The following is a 16,375-nucleotide window of genomic DNA, read 5'->3' as shown; positions in this document are numbered from 1 at the left end:
TTGGCAGGATTACCATTGATTTTTGTTGCCACTACCTGCAAAGGAAGTTACTATATACATGTATGTGTACTATGTGTGTTTCCCCACGTATTACATGTTTATGTGACATTGAAGTTGGAGATGATAACTATTTTATACGTCTAGCTTAAACTGTGCCCATTGTTTCCATTGAAAACAAATTACAGTGAAATAAAAATTTCTCATTGCAAAAAATCTGTGGGAAATTTTGTCATTCCTAGACTTTTTAAACATCAATCTTCACAAAAAAGCATTACATTTACGAAAGGGCAAAATGTACTCACTGTTGGAGACTCGACCTTCCTAAAAAGAATAAAAACAATCATATATTATGTTATTTGCCAATGGGCAACATAGCAATTCCACAACAATGGCTGCCGTGGGTACAATTTTATCAAAATGATCTTTATAATGAAGTGTTTGGTATCAACCAAAGCAGACAGCTTACGGTTACCGTAAGCTGTCTGCTTTGGTTTTGAACCGTTACGTTTTTGTCTCAAAATACAATCTGTTTAGTACTGGTGATATCATCTCTTAGAAGCTCTTACCTCCCGGAACTTGAACTCACATACGGTCCGAGGGGGTCGCTCATGAGTACTCTTGATGATCACATCACCCTTGAGATGTCTTCCATTTGGCCTCTCCAGGAACATTTGAACGTTCTGTCCGTCTTCTTCACAACAGAGCTGGGCACGAAGCTCTATTTTCTTGGATTCTTTCTGGCCATTCTGGACACTGACAGCAACTTCAATATCATTCCTATGATAAAGATCGAACATGGCTTTGTTGCTTCCGCACACCTCGAACCCAGGGCGGTACTCTTCTTTCTCAACACCCTTATCTCTACAGACGACATGGAAATCTACGTCCTCTTCGTGTGACTTGATGTACGCTGAAAACCTACAATCTAAAGTTCTTGACGACAGCACGGATGTCATCAGCTTTCCCACATCGACAAGCGTGGTCCACACCACACATAGGGGACAGAAGGTATGCATAGATATGGACAGTTTGTCCGAATGTATCTGGTGTGTAGTTGAAGCTGTGATATCTGCCCAGCCTTCTCCATCAAAATGCTTCAGCAGAACACACTCCATGCCTTCAGAACCAGGAGGCCGCCACGTCTGTAGCTCCATGGGTCCATCAGGCTGTGCACCGTGTAGGTTGACGTCGACAGCCGGGGAGAACAGCACATGATCCAGTAGCTCACGTGGGTAGGCGTCCTCACCGAGGGACCAGGGGTAGTCGGAGAGCCAGCTGAAGCCTTCTTCACCCCTTAAGATGCCAGGTATGTCTGCGATGGAGATGCTGACAGCTGTTTCTTGCTGAAGGATCTCTGGCGGTACAACAAGCTTGGCAAAACTGGAAATCTCCATCTCCCCACCCGTTGGTCCCACAAAAGCCTTTGTGGTCTTAACGTAATGTAACTCCTTGGGTATTCCTAAAGAATCAAATCAAAAGTACTAAGATTAGATGCATGCAAAAAGCAAACTTTGATTTTTTATGTAAACCACCTGGGTGTCTTCCCAACATATGCACAGAACACATTTTTTAAAAGTAGAGACGACTTGTGCAAAACAAGACTAAACATTAGTGGCTTCGACGGATGACAGAATTTGAAGCGAAATTGTCAGGACGTAACAACATGCTTCATCTCAATTTAACTACTTGAGCTTGAAATGATACCGAATACGTTGGTCTTTCTCATGAATTTAGTTAACATGGGGGGAAAAATGACAATCAAGGAGGCCAACGTCAGAGTGGCAACCAATTGTAGTCTTGGCACTCTTGTTAGTTCATACACAGCTGGGTTTGTTACCTGAATAACACATTGTAGTGGCCTGTGACTACTTGCAAGAATTTGATCGGTAAATTTGACACCAACCTGGAATGTCTCGCACAACAGCTGGAAGGCTGATCCCAGCTGCCATCATGTCCTTCTCCAGCTGCAGCAATCCAAGGTCACCTGAAAATTTCAAATGGTAAGATAGTCCTTGAATATGTTATGTTACAGAATGTTTTCAAAATTAATACATGTATGTAAAATCATTCTTTATTCAGAAAATAAAAGAAAGTGACATTTAGCCCAGGTCATGTTGGTCTTTACAGACCAAACATGCAGGGAGACATAGGCAAATTGATATATGACATTACAACAGAAATATCACACATTCTAGTTCATTTTAGTATCGTCTTAAAATCATTCTATTGCACAGTCCCAGTGTGGCTCATGTCGAGCTTTCCATATAGCGTAGGAGGACAATAATGACATTCGGCTAATGTCCCTGAAGAGCTTCTTTGGTGCTTTTGCCTTAACAGACCTGAACAGTGTTCTGATTCTATCCTTGTTGTCTGGGGTGATGAGTCCCCTTGACCCTACCTCAAAACATGTAAGAGTGACTGAAATGCCTGCATTTCTCAAGTCTGACACAAGGGGAGTGTATTTGTTGACCTTACGCTCATGGCTGGTATAATCAGAGAAACAACTACAGCTTTGTGCAATGTAATACAGACTCACAAGAATCATTCACTTAGCAAAAATGAGACACAACATGCTATCAAGTCTACAGTGCTTGTTTATGGTGAATATCTGTCACATGGTATTGTAAATTAGCTAATGAAAATAAGTTAAGAATCCACGTTATCATATCACGTGACAAATGAAACTTAATATAATAATGGATGTGGGAAGGCTGCTTACCAGTTGAGCTGTACCCACTCGTCACCATCGTCCTCAACATGTCATGTGGACCAGGTGTCTCTGTCCCTGCGGTTTGCTTTTGCCCAGTACGTGCTGACCACACCTGCATCAGTAACCTTACATCCGTCTCGTCCAGCAGGATGAATATGCTTCCTAACATCTGCTGACGATCTATGAGGGTCACAAATGATATGTTTGGCACTTATACCCCTTTAATGATTTATGCTTTCGGTCATTTTACAAAAATTAAGTGAACGATCAGTAAATAGTTCCATCAGAACTAGTCTAGTTCATATCGCACCAATAGTATTTGTTTCATTTGTACTGATGAAGGTGACAGATAGTCGCTGAAACGTTTATGGAAGAATTAAAAGAAGGTTGTGATACGAAGAAGACTTTGATTAGTGAACGATTTTTGGTTCTCACAATCTACGACTGTCACAGATATATTCAACCTCCAGATTGAACAACACAGTGACTGTATTTTGTAAGAACGACGAAGCTTTGCACGTTCACCTGGAATTTTGTGAGGCAAGGATTCTTCTGTTAGTGTTGCAGTTGCTCAGAGCGATTTTCGATGATTATAGTCTCAGTACCATTAACTTACCCTTTTCATCGTCTGTCATGATCTGAAAGATATACCAAAAAAAATCTGTCAATGGTGAACAAAATACTTCACCAAATATCAAAAGTATGGTAGGAATCTCCAAATAAAGTATAACCAAGAAGCTTTCATTGCTCCTTTGTATAACTACCTTGTTCACGATTTTGCACAGCCTCTCTCGTAACACTGCCCTGCCTTCCATCTCTATCTCCTCACGTTCCAGGCTGCCCAGCACAGGAGCCCGCTGCTGGAGCACACGGACCATCTGGTCTCTGGAACCTCGTGGGTACAGCAGGATGGGCAGCAGGAGCTTCTTGTTCCGAACTGGGAACTCGTAGTCAAGGTTAGACCAGTGCCTGTGATGTAGGGTCTGAGGGCTGATGATCAACGCAACCATCCTGTTGTTTGTGTTGAGCAGAAGTTCCACTGTTTTCTCTGTGATGGAGGCAGTAGGCTTGATGTTCTCTGTGTGACAGGACACTCCGGATTCAGAAACGGCTGTCTGGAGAGGCGAGATGAACTCCTCCTTGTAGTCGTTTGTGTGGAGAATGATAAGCTCCTTTCCTGAAATGAATAGAGTCAATTTTACGACAAAGTCTGTAATCAAAACATCAAACCAGGTTACAGTATGGGTTTTATCGGTGTCCATTCTACTCTTTTAAAGCCTGTGTAAAGTCTAAAGAAGCTAAAATAGGTTGTGACAAAATGAAGCATTTGCAGGAAAATATTGTCTCCGATTTTTACAGTAGCACCTGCAGAAAAATAGTGTCCATGATCAATAATAACGCACCTCGTTCCTCCCTCAAGAAGCAATCCGCAAACTCTGGACAGCACATCTCCACCGCAGCTCCAAGTAGGCAACGATTTTCTACTAGTCTCACCAGGTTGTTGACCCTTTCTTTGGGCGTCAGCTGGCTTCTAGTATTGTCACACTGGTCCAGTGACAACCCTCTCCCCAGCTCCATCGTGTCCAACACTGGGCCAATCGTTCGCATGTTGCTGGGGTCTCCCTTTGGCTGAAGTATCACTGGGCCATCCCCTCCTGAGTTTTCTGTACAATTTAGATTTCAGAAACTTGAGAAAGCATTGTGAGTTGAAAGAGTAACACCATATAGGAACGAATGCATCTGCATCTGCATAAGTTACCCCCAAATGACCCTGCGAGGGGCAAAAGTAGGGGGGGGGGGAGCTGAGGCTCCCGGGTTAGGGATGCCTTACACACATGGATCTATATCTGAAGTCATCACCCTCTCCCACACAAAATTGATGAGGTACGGACACTCACTGTCAGCAAGAAACAGCACAAGATAGACTGGGACAATGTTATTGGTACTGGACCTGGATCCCGACTGGTTTACGAGGGATGTGAGGAGGCCATCCACATCCGCCAACAACAGAGCACCTTAAACAGGGACAGGGTGAGCCATTATCTCAGGCCTGTTTATGACTGTGTCTTGTCAAGTGACAGTGCCTATCAACTGTCACGTGACAAGGAAACTCCGAGATGAGATCTACCGGGTTGATAAACGGACAGAGTGCCTCTCGAAAGCATCCCAAGCTATGAACTTGAGTTGTGTGTTACTGTATGCTGTATGTTGTATAAGTTTCTGTGAAAAGAATGCCTAACCGTCATATAGATACAAAAAAATAATGTGCATAATATTGAGGTCTGCATGGTACCTCTTAGAAATCTGGGGTGAAGATATATTCTAACAAATAACAAGAAAAATTGTTACTTATGTTATCTGAATAAAAAGCATTGTTTTCAGACTGAAATTATGTGTATGTGGCTTTGAATGGCAATATTTACTGGTTTGTGATAGCAAAACCTGTATTATTTTTTCTCTGGACTTAGCTTCTTAGCAATTGGGGTAAGATATATAGGTGTGGCATTTGCCAGCGAAGCTTGACTGCATGGTATTAAGTCAAAGAGCAGCTACATTGTATACATATTGACCAATTCATATTACAAGCCTTAGGTCAGCATTATGCAGAATTTTCACCATGGCCTATTTGATTGTCATAAGCTGAAAAAGCAAAATATACCTTCTAAAAAAACTATGTCTTGTACAATTATGTAACCTGATAATGAATTACCTGATCGATGAGCTTGCGAAATATCTGCCATCCAAATGTCGCGAAACGCAGATGGCACTCTGAAAAGGTCAGTACATGAAATCAGTTATTCTCCATTGAATACAAGTTCCTGAGATGAGGTATCCTGCTGAAATTGGTTGTTTCCACTTCTAATCAGCAATATGCAACTGATTTACTACCTGGGTCAATTTTTCTCTGCTGCAAGTATATATGACCTCAAAGATGAAGCTAAGCTAAGCTACATGACATGAATCTACACAATAGTTCAAATGGCCTTTCAGTACCTTCATTCAAATAGAATCGATATCATAGCCTACCCTGAATCCTGTTCCACTGGCCCATCACCTGTTGGCAATGCCCAGAACACAGGTTCACATTTGCCCTTTTGTTTGATACGGCAGAAGAGCTTGTACTGGATACACTGGATCCACTTCTCTTTGATCTCAAACAGGGCACTACTGAGGAACTTCCTGACACGCAGGCCTTCTGTAAAGACTTTTGAGGACGACAGAAGCTCCACCTTCAAGTAGTGGTTGACCTTGGTGATGACAAATGTTTCCTGCTCTTTATCCGTAGGGAAGCGAGCACACCCGGCAAACACACAGGACTCTTTCAGTCCGAACCTGCGTACACACAAGGCTTGAAGACGGCAGAACATGCCGCTGGGTAGAAACTTCTCACTGAACACAAAGTAGAGCGCCTGTGGACAGACATGCATGTTGCGAGGATGTAACTTGGCGTTGTCCCTCTTACAGCTGAGGAGTGCAGGCACAAAATAGATTTCTTTCTGCTGGGCTTCCTTTCTGGCATCACCTACAGGTGTGGCATTGCAAATGAGATAGAACTTCTCCATAAGCACCTTCAAGAAGGACTTATGTGGGAGCAGAAATGGTTTTTCCAGTTGTTGATCCTTCTTTTCCCAGATTCTTGTCAGCAGCTTGTCACTTAGGACTCCTTCTTGTTCCAGCTGCTCCCACATCTTTCTCATGTCTGGATCCATGTCTCTGTCTAGTTGGTACTCACGAACTGTGATGATGGTCTTAAAGGCATCAATCATCACCTGTGGCTGGAGGGTGACGTCATCACTGAGACTGGGCTCGTCAAAGAAGATGATGTCACCACGATCATGGAAGAAGGTGAGAACCATGGTGAGGGTGTGCCTGTCTGTGATGTTGATGTCAGGATCTCGGGCAAGTTCCACTACTTCTTGGAATGTGCAAAACGGATCCCCCTCTTTCCTCTTTGTCTTCAGTCTGGAGTTGAGATGAAGCCATGAGATGGGGATTTCCTCGCCCATGTGCGGCAGGTCTCTTGCCACCTGCCGTATGTAGTCACGAATCTTGTCAACTGCTGCGTCCTCAGTTGTGTTGTCTACTTCAAATATTTCTGGCATGACCAGCTTGCCTGCCGCCTTCCCTTCAATGTGGCTTCGAACCTCTTCTTTATACTTCTTAATGTATTCCTGTAGAGCGCCAAGAAAGTTGCAATTCGCAATTACAACTTACAGTAATTCTTAACAAGTCATGTTCATGATGCCGCAGATTAAATAGTCAATACCTTTAGAACGCACAATTCAATTTACATAAAACCATGGAGCAACAAAAAGGCTGCACAATATACCATATACTACCGACCAAATGAGAAACGTTACGGCAATTGGACTTTTACTTTCTGGGAAACAAAAACAACCACACCTTAGAGACCATGTCTTTGTGTGTGAGGACAATGATGACGGGAGGCCGTTCTCTGTTGTGTTGAGTGTGAGAGTGAACTGAGTTGAGCCAGTGGTCCAAGTAGTCTGTAGAAAAAAACACTTAGTAACTACTAATTGTCTAATCATGACTAATAACAAATACAAGGATGCGCTCTTTCAGAATCATTTCCATAAAAATGTTTAGTACACTTTAATAATAATCATGAACCATTGAAAGGATTGCATAAAAACGACTTCCTCGTCTTATCAGTGAGTAGCATTATTCAATAAGATGTGTGCAGAATCTATGTCAAGATCATGTATTTAGAACGTACCCCCTCCCGTTCTCAGGTTGTCCACAGATGCCATGTAGTCCTGATCTGGCACAGGGTCCGACAGTTTCTGCAGCAGAGACATGACAAGGATGTAGACACCCCGGGGGGTGATGAAGCAGTGGTGGGTCCCGTAGTAGGTAGCCTGCCCGCCGAAATCCCAGAAGGACAGACGTGGATTCGTGGCAGTGCCAAGCTCATCTTGAGTAATACCCGCCTTCAGCATTCTCTTCGCAGATTCAAGTAGGTTGTCTGGGATGACAATTTGCTTCAGTTTCCCTGACGTGCCTTTCGACAGGCTGTCTTCAATGTTAGTCTGCTGCTTGCTTGGTAAGTCTAGTAGAGGTCGTTCCTGGTGCTCCTTGCTCAGTATACCAGGTTGAGATTGTTCCTGATGCTCCGTGCTTGGTAAGTCTGGCAGAGTTTGTTGACCCTTTTCCTGCCCTGTAGAGATTGCAGCAGTGTGAATGTGCATGAAGTAACATGATAATGAAAGGCAGAATGGAACAGCACCATGATAAAAATCGTTGCAAATTTTGCAAATAAATCATAAAAATGGCTTGTAGAGTGGTTAAGTCTGTACCCAATTTTTACTAATAAACGTTCATTCGGTGCGTTTAAAAACCATCCGTGATACACCTCGGGGCAGGTAATTCATTACCCTTATAATTATTAATAATTACTGAAGGTAACGCTTTCACTTCTAGATGGAAAGCCAGCAGCAAGTCGATTTTAAAGTATCACCTGTTGAAGTCTCTGTCTGGAGCAATGGTCCCGCTAACTCGTCTATCTCCTCTGCAGAGACAAAGGTGGTGCAGTATAATGGATGATTTAAATATGTTTTATGTAAACAATGGAGGATATACATGTAACAAGATACAGAAGGAAGAATCCAAAAAAGACATCAAAGTCACCATACCTGGTGACTTCTTCCATGTCTTGGTTTGAACATCTGAAATGATGTGGATTCCATCCGTGATGGGTTCCTCCTCATCCTTCCTGACTGTTTCTCCCATCAGCCTCTTGATAAAGCAGCTCTTTCCTGACCTGAACTGCCCAACCACTGGAACCCGTGTGCTGTGCACAGGTAGTGACCCCTGCTGCCTGGCTTGGGAGTACAACTTTGCCATCTCTGGTCCCCGTAGCAGGACCTCTACAGGCACATCAGGGTGACCTGGACAAAATAAAGTGGAGCATTTTCCATAAGGCACTCTCCATCACTCGAAACATATCAAAGATGGTAAGAAAGTCACTATATATAACATCAAGTTTTGAAGTCCTTAGTATCTTATGTTTTCGTAACGGCGTGGAGCACACTTAACCCTTAAATAGCGGCCCGAGCCCATGTATACGTATTTGAATATAACTGAAGGGAGGGGTTCCTCCAAGAGAGTGACAACACCCTGCATGCCATTGCCACAAGTGATGACGCCCTGCATGCCATGCTATGCTACGAGTGATGACGCCCTGCCATTACCACCAGATCGAAACGACAATCGCAAAGTTTGTTGCCAACCACTATTTCAATTCAAGCAAAATATAATTTTACTGATTCAAATCACAGATATGTATTGCTCAGCAAGCCACACATATCACATGTTTCTGAGTGACTCTCCAATTATGTTACATATTTGAATTTATGTTTTTTTATGATATCTTATGACACAACTATGGACGGAATCATGGTGCCCCAACGACCCACACAGAGGTCAAGGGATAGGTGAGGTGAGTGAAATGACACAACTGCAATTCATCAAGGTCAACGTTACATGCAACGATTCCAACCTAAGGCTTGCCACTCTGAGTTCCCAGATGTGTCTCGTCTAAGTGCACGGTCACATAGGTCATGCGATCATTGTGCAATTGCTTAAACTTCGGGCATTCTGGAGGACACAAATGTACGTCTCCTGCAAAGTTCAACTGTCTTGGTACATAAAATGCTGTTTTGAAAATTTTTTTTTTTCACGCTATCTCATTATTTTTGCACTCTGCATAGGATGTCATCCATAAAATTTACTTGCAGTGGCCTTATGGGAAAAAATGAAAACCCTGTTGGCTGTGCTGGCCTACTCCACCCGTGTGCCAAATTTCATGTCATTTGGTTAAAATATGATGGAGACAAATCAATTTGAAGATTTGACAGGAGGAGAGGAGGAAGCATCTGATTCAGGAAAGATAATAATTTTTATTTCACTGCCAATATATAAAAAAAGAAACGAAAAGAAGAGATTTCTGTGCCTAAGCATTACATAACAACAGAATAACCTGGAATTTAGTAATTACATAACAACAGAATAACCTGGAATAGTAAAGGGGACTGCCTTGGACATAAAAATTATGCATGTACTATGTAGGACTTTAAATCCACTGAGGTAACACCAAGGATGAAAAAAATCAGTGGGTAAAACAAAGCATCTTCTTCAAGTGACCACCTCTTCAAGCAGGCCTCCTGGCCATTATGATCAAATAGCAATTGTTGTGTTAACCAGGCAAAGTAGAATGTGTTGAGCTTTTAATATAGGTTTGTTGAGCAGATAAACAGGTGCGTTGCTCATTGTACTCATTGGCCATGGTGCTTTTTAGTTGACGAAAGGCTTTACCTTGAAGTTCCTTCTTGAGGGCAGGTTTCCTTAGCCTGGTAGAAAGGCCATCTGCATCTTTCTTATAATGCTGGTGAAAGGAAGTGAGCATTGGAAGAAAAGTCACTGTGAAATTGGCATGTTAACCCCATATAGCTTTAGCTGCACATTGCAGGTAACATGGCATAGCAACAATACAGGAACACTTGATCAAATATACTGAAATAACCCAGGTCCTTTTAAATTCAATCTTATACTAGATGGATTTAACTTAAAATGTTTCATAATGAGAAGAGAGACATGCACATTGAATACTTAGTTGTAAGGAACACTGTGACAGTGAATGATCTTGTATGTACTAAGACTTGGTTCTTGATTTATACCATTTTATATATTGTTCGAAATTTTTGTTTCACAACATTCTATTTATTCTTCCGTAGACATTTCGGTGACTGTCTGTCACCTTCAGTACTAAATTAAACCTAATAACGTTATCAGTGCAATCCGTACTTAACCTATTGTATTGTGACATAATTACTTGACATGGAATGTTCTCAAACGTGATACGCTAATCATCCTTGCCACTTTGTGACTGAGTCCCAAACATGGCTAAGTTTACACCCCCCTTCGTCTCATTTGTAGGCTCCTTTCTGTGTTCTTCTAATCTAGTGCCATTTTCTTCCTGTTTCCACAATTATATATAATGCTACAACTTTTAAATGGAATTTTATACACACAATCTGTTTTTTCAGCGTCTTCTAATTTGTCTTTGGGATGGACTAAAAGTCTCCTCAGGGTGGTTTTGGGCTTTACTGCTGTAGTGATATTGTGCCGTCGGAATATTCTCTCTAGTGGCTCTGTAACTCCTTTTATGTATGGGAGTGTCACCATGCCTCTGGACTTTTCTTCTTGTTTCTTTTTCTCTGTATTCTTCAGCTTTTGTCGTGACTCATTTGCAGGTCCACTCAGGGTACCCACATTTAGTCAAGGCCTGCTATATAATATGTTCTATTTCTTGCTGTCTTTCTTGTTCTCCCAGCTTCTGGTGGAGCAGGTGGTGTGATTTGAAGTTCAGATATTGGTCTGTGTGTGTTTCCTTTCTGTAGACTAGTAATTTCACAGTATCATCATCCTTCCTTATTAGCAGTGTGTCCAGAAATGGAAGTGTACCGTTTTGTTCTTCTTCGTACGTGAACTTTATGCTGCCTGTGGGGTCAACCGTGTTGAGATGATCTGTCCGGTCCTGCTGTACTCCCTTTTTGGCTATGCCTGATGGGCGAGCCTGATAGTATAGTGTGCGTCCATTTGCAAAGAATTCCAAAAACTGTACAGGAATGTCAGGAATTTATTAACATACAGTCAAACCTGCCCGAGCAACCACCTCTTCTCAGCGACCACCTGGCCATTTCGACCGCTTTTTCTCGGTCCCGATTTTATTTCCCATTGACGTAAGCATTAAGCAACCTTTTTTCAACGACCACCTGGCCAACGCGACCGCGACCGGCCGAAATTGGGATTTGGGTCTCATTTGCATAAACTATTAGAAAGCACTACAATTAATGGCTTTCTTTGCGAAGACTTTAATATTTTAGCATATTGTTATTTAGCTAGAGAAGATGATCAACTGATATAATGCATGTACAGTAAATGAGGGTCTGATTTGTAAAATCGATGAGAAGCATTTACATTAGGTCACTCTTCACTCAAGAGAGACCCCTTTTTGACAGCAATGCTCTATGAACATTCATCGCCAGGCGAATGGAATACGACTAAATAGATTAAAACCCATTAACAACAACAATCTTTAAAAAATTTTAATGCTTATAAACAATAAAACCGTCGCCATGGCAATAATTTTTATTGCCACACTTTTTTATTATTTCTATCACATCATCCACATAGCGTTTCCATAGTTACCTCCATGAAATGTCATGGAGGTTATATTTTACCCTGCGTTTGTCTGTCTGTGTGTGTGTGTGTAAACAAAATAACTCATGAACAGTTGGGTGGATTGGTTTCATACTTGGTGTGTTGGTAGTGTGTGATGAAAGCTGGAAATGATTCGATTTTGGGCCCCCTAGCGGCTTCCCTGGGTACGCAGCGCAACTTCCGGTTTTGCTATCTCGGTGTTCTGAACATGCTATGGTCATGATTTTTTAGTATCCTAGCTCTTTTGCTCAGGAAGAAATGACATAAGTTTGGGCCCCCTAGCGTCTAGTTTTGGGATAGCAGGGGCATTTCTGTCAAAAACTTCTGAAGAGGATTTTCATGATTTTTGGTATGTAGGTACCTTAGACAATGTTGTACAAGATAAGATACTAATTATGTAAGATAGGAATGTATTTACATAATAGAGGGGAGAGGAGGGGGGGAGGTGGTGCTCATCATAACCCCCCCCCCCTTTGTATTTTCAAAATGGCTTACTGTACGATCACCAAATTTGGAGGGGGTGATATGCTCGGCAAGTTTTATGATTCCTGAAATTTTCATATCATTATAACGTAATATGACGTAATTATGATGTCATTAATTGATTTTTATAGCTAAACTGGGGAATTCCCATAATACCTAAATATTTCACACAAAAAGGTACTAATAAAGGTTTCTTATCAATATTTAGGTGTTTTAAGACTTCTGTTGTCAAAAGCCGACGCAACAACGTCAAAATGACGTAGTAGTTTAGCTAGCCGCCATCTTGGATTATCATTATCAACCTTAATTCTCTTAACTAAAGATACATTTTTTTCAACATATAACGCTAAAACCCCATAAAAATGGATTGAAAACGTCCACATGAATGTTTTCTGTAAGAAAATACCAAGTAGTGATGAAATCCGAGTGAAAATAAGCTGGTTATAGAGTTGATTCCACATTACCAAGAGGGTATTTCTTGCCTTTTGTTCCAACATTTTGGCAATCTTTACATTCTAACCAGGGTACACCTTACGCCCTTGTCCGACCGAAAGACCCCGGACTGTTACCAAGTGAAAAGTGTGGTGTGATTTACAAAATAGTGTGGGGATGTATACATAGGCGAAACAGAAAGATCACTCGGTGAACGGATCGCTGAACACCAAAAATCCATTGACAACAAGGACTGTAAATCCGCATTGAGCCAACATCTGCTCCAGTCGTGCCACATCGTTACCACCAAGCCTATCTTAGACACCGTCGAGATTATCGACCAAGAACCACGAGAAGCCCACAGAAAGGTCAAAGAAGCGGTTCACATCCAGCTGGAAGGTGCCAAACTAAACCGCAACGATGGCTGGGAGCTCCCGAAGTCCTACTTATCCCTACTCGGTAAGGAGGCGGGGTGAGGGGCGGAAGATCCACGCAAGTCTTGACCTAGTTCTCCCAACTCTCGCAAGAACTAGGTCACTCCGTGATCAAGATGGACTCGTCTGATAGCCATAGAAAATTTGGAGGTAAGTGTACTTACCTTTGATACAGTCACTGATTGACGAAAAATCCTATTAATTCTAACTATGATAAATAACTGTTTAGAACTATTTATAACATCTGTGTGATGTTCTTAATATTTTCTATAGTGTTCATACATGTTATAAACATTTCTAACATCAAATACATTATTTCTGTTAGTTTCTAAACTGTTCCAACATAGATTCATCATTTGTGATCATATGTTCGAACATGGAAACAAATGGTAAAACTGGGTCAGTGGGCTGGGAAGAGGGCAATTCACACATCCCTGCCAAGTACAGGAAATTGCTGTCTGACACCTTAAAAGAGCCACCAGTGTCTACTAAAAGAAAATCTAAAAATACAAGACCAAAACAAAAGACCCAGCTTAGCAACTTGCTTTATGGTGGTAATAAAAGTTTCTATGGAGGGAAAAAATGACGCAGATTGTTGGAACATGTGATCACATGTTCCAACAGTAACAAAAACACATAGATAAATAAAGAGATATTTGTACCGTTAATTTCCGAATGTTTCCAACATATATATTAGATACGTTCAAACATGTTCAAACTTTCATTTTCAATTGTTTGAACAGTTTAGAACTTTAGGGGCTAAAATATTCTTTTACTTAGAATAGTTCAAACTTACTGCAAATATCATTTCAAAACCCTCTCGGTGACTTGGAATCGACTCTACTTTTCATCATGATATTGTCGGCCATCTTGGGTTTTGGCCAATTATGTCATCTCATTAGCATAATTTATGAATATTTAATTATAAATGTTTACCTAAGATGTGTTAGTTATTAAAGATAAATAAAGATTAGTTTAGTTTAGCGAGAAAATATTAGTATTCCATTGTTTAAACCAAAAAAAAGTGATTTTTGTAAAATTTGCCTTTCAGAAACCCGTTGCCATGGCAACACGAAAAATCATAAACTTATTCTATTTTTGGTAAATTGTTGCCAACAATATTTTAAGAAAAGTCACCAAGTTTGGTTGTTCTAGCACAAGCCGTTTGGGACCTATACAACGTCAAAGTTGATAGGGTTAATCTCTGTTGGAATATAGTACTTCTGAATATTAGGAAATATGTTGACAGAGGTAACTATGAAAGTGAGTAGTTCCATAATGTTATTGACTCCTTGGTTTGTTCTGTATTTCAGTTCTTTGTCATCTATGTAGTAATCTTCTTTTGATGTCTAAACTAAGCAAGTTTGGGACCGCATCCTTGCCACTCCGTCACAGTGGCAAGGATGATTAACGTATCATGTTCGAGAACATTCCATGTCAAGTAATAACATCACAATACAATTTAAGTTCAGATTGCACTGATTGTATAGTTCATATCGCACCGATAACGTAGTAGATTTCATTTTGTACTGATGAAGGTGACAGACAGTCACCAAAACATCTATGGAAGGATAAACAGAAGGTTGTGAAACGAAGAAGACTTTGTTCGATTGATCTACCAACCTGATGAAACTATATTAATAATGGATTTATATATTGTGCCTTTTGACACCAAAAGTATTAAGTTGTCATGGGATACGCAATGAAGATTACCATCATCAAAGAATATACTATAGAATACTGTATTTTTGCTGTGCATCCCACACATTATCTTATAAGTTAGTTATTTTCACATATTATTTACTTCACATATATAAAGTAAAACTTTCTTTAAAAAAAATCTTATCTGAACAAGGGTTTAAGACATGTAATCCCTACAGTACTGTAGCTTGTCATGCTATTTCTTGTATTGTATAATATACATCCTATGCTTTAACGTTGTACAATACTGTATAAAACGATACTTCTTAATATGAAAGAAGAGAGACAAGTAGAAGAAACATACCTTCACTAACTCCTTCAGGTTGTCAAAGTCAATTTCTTCATCGATGGTGAACCTGTTATTCTTGGAGATGACCCTGTAGTACTCGACCTTGCCAGCAAAGCTGACACACAGGGTGTAGTCCCCGGGGTAGTTCGTACTCTCCCTGACCAGGAACATACCATCCTCGGGGGGGTTCAGGAGGGCTTCAGACTGTTCTCTGGTGATCATTCCGTGGAACCATCTTAAATTTGAAATAGAATATTTAATTGAAGACAAGTTTCAACAGGTTCATAAGTGTAACAAAACCAAGTGTGCACAACCATTAGTATTTTCTAATCTAATAAACTAGCACATAGCCAGTATTTTTGTAACTGTTTGTCACCCATGGTTGTCACTCAGACATTTGTGAGGTAAAACACTATAAGTCTTGGTTGTGTATAACCTCTAAGATCTTTGTTATCCACAGAATCTTAATATTTCTAGTTTGTATTCATAGCTCTTAGTCTCTTAGGCAACAGTATACACTATAGATTAAGTCTTTTATCAGGTACAAAATGTAAGTTATTCATGGAACTTTAAAGTATTTTATGTCATGCAGTTTAACCCCATGTCTTAACATTAACAGCTCCAGAGTGAGATACTTCCATGAAGACACAAACAATCCTTTTTCAACTGCAATAACTTTGATTCGGAGCACATACATCCCCAATAGCAACTTCTACTTCTTAATTACTTTTAATCCATCCGAGTGAGATATCATTACTTACGGCATGTCTTTCAGTTTGACCTGTTCCTCTACATAGTTAAAGGGTATCATGCCTTCCCGTCCATCCTTGGTTCTTGCTCGATACCAGTTTGGGTCCTGCAAGTCATTAACCAATTTTATTCAACTATTTCAACTCAGTCATTAGAGTCTCTAATTGCTCGACGGTATATGCAGTATGTTTATTCTACATCTTACATTATGTGATGCATAGTTTTTTTGTCTTGAAAGTTAGTAAGCTAAAATATGCCTTTAGTTAATGAATCTAGTTTTAATGAATGCCGTATTTGGCCTCTCCGACCTCCAAGCAACCATATTTTAAGTGT

General features: G+C 40.6%; 3 protein-coding genes across 3 annotated transcripts; all 3 read right to left on the bottom strand.

The window, feature by feature from the left end:
• Positions 1 to 545: 545 nt before the first annotated feature.
• LOC118416327 lies at positions 546 to 2,879 on the bottom strand. The gene is made up of 3 exons (XM_035821418.1): positions 2,720 to 2,879; positions 1,904 to 1,984; positions 546 to 1,459 (listed from the first exon to the last, which is right to left on the bottom strand). The coding sequence occupies exons 1-3, from the start codon at positions 2,877 to 2,879 to the stop codon at positions 546 to 548; spliced, it is 1,155 nt and encodes a 384-aa protein (XP_035677311.1).
• Positions 2,880 to 3,270: 391 nt separating this feature from the next.
• Positions 3,271 to 4,370, bottom strand: LOC118416598. Its single transcript, XM_035821752.1, has 3 exons — positions 4,114 to 4,370; positions 3,475 to 3,887; positions 3,271 to 3,348 (listed from the first exon to the last, which is right to left on the bottom strand). The coding sequence occupies exons 1-3, from the start codon at positions 4,316 to 4,318 to the stop codon at positions 3,301 to 3,303; spliced, it is 666 nt and encodes a 221-aa protein (XP_035677645.1). The 5' UTR covers positions 4,319 to 4,370; the 3' UTR covers positions 3,271 to 3,300.
• A 1,363-nt stretch (positions 4,371 to 5,733) lies between these two features.
• On the bottom strand, positions 5,734 to 15,520 carry LOC118416326. Its single transcript, XM_035821417.1, has 7 exons — positions 15,308 to 15,520; positions 10,046 to 10,115; positions 8,365 to 8,619; positions 8,190 to 8,240; positions 7,449 to 7,889; positions 7,115 to 7,218; positions 5,734 to 6,882 (listed from the first exon to the last, which is right to left on the bottom strand). The coding sequence occupies exons 1-7, from the start codon at positions 15,512 to 15,514 to the stop codon at positions 5,734 to 5,736; spliced, it is 2,277 nt and encodes a 758-aa protein (XP_035677310.1). The 5' UTR covers positions 15,515 to 15,520.
• Between the last annotated feature and the right edge of the window lie 855 nt (positions 15,521 to 16,375).

The sequence above is a fragment of the Branchiostoma floridae genome, chromosome 5, assembly GCF_000003815.2.
Source record: "Branchiostoma floridae strain S238N-H82 chromosome 5, Bfl_VNyyK, whole genome shotgun sequence".
NCBI classification, from domain to species: domain Eukaryota; kingdom Metazoa; phylum Chordata; class Leptocardii; order Amphioxiformes; family Branchiostomatidae; genus Branchiostoma; species Branchiostoma floridae.
This window is presented reverse-complemented; position numbering and strand designations above follow the sequence as displayed.

What these genes read in the sequence shown, in the direction of transcription:
- LOC118416327 (XM_035821418.1), bottom strand. Translation starts at nt 2,879, where the DNA reads ATGTTAGGAAGCATATTCATCCTGCTGGACGAGACGGATGTAAGGTTA. An exon ending in GAGTGGGTACAGCTCAACTG is followed by an intron (nt 1,985 to 2,719) that starts GTAAGCAGCCTT and finishes TGAAATTTTCAG; the next exon opens with GTGACCTTGGATTGCTGCAG. An exon ending in TGTTGTGCGAGACATTCCAG is followed by an intron (nt 1,460 to 1,903) that starts GTTGGTGTCAAA and finishes TTGATTCTTTAG; the next exon opens with GAATACCCAAGGAGTTACAT.
- LOC118416598 (XM_035821752.1), bottom strand. Translation starts at nt 4,318, where the DNA reads ATGCGAACGATTGGCCCAGTGTTGGACACGATGGAGCTGGGGAGAGGG. An exon ending in CTTCTTGAGGGAGGAACGAG is followed by an intron (nt 3,888 to 4,113) that starts GTGCGTTATTAT and finishes TATTCATTTCAG; the next exon opens with GAAAGGAGCTTATCATTCTC. An exon ending in TGTGCAAAATCGTGAACAAG is followed by an intron (nt 3,349 to 3,474) that starts GTAGTTATACAA and finishes TATATCTTTCAG; the next exon opens with ATCATGACAGACGATGAAAA.
- LOC118416326 (XM_035821417.1), bottom strand. Translation starts at nt 15,514, where the DNA reads ATGATCACCAGAGAACAGTCTGAAGCCCTCCTGAACCCCCCCGAGGAT. An exon ending in CCAGACAGAGACTTCAACAG is followed by an intron (nt 7,890 to 8,189) that starts GTGATACTTTAA and finishes CAATCTCTACAG; the next exon opens with GGCAGGAAAAGGGTCAACAA. An exon ending in CAACCTGAGAACGGGAGGGG is followed by an intron (nt 7,219 to 7,448) that starts GTACGTTCTAAA and finishes TTTTTTCTACAG; the next exon opens with ACTACTTGGACCACTGGCTC.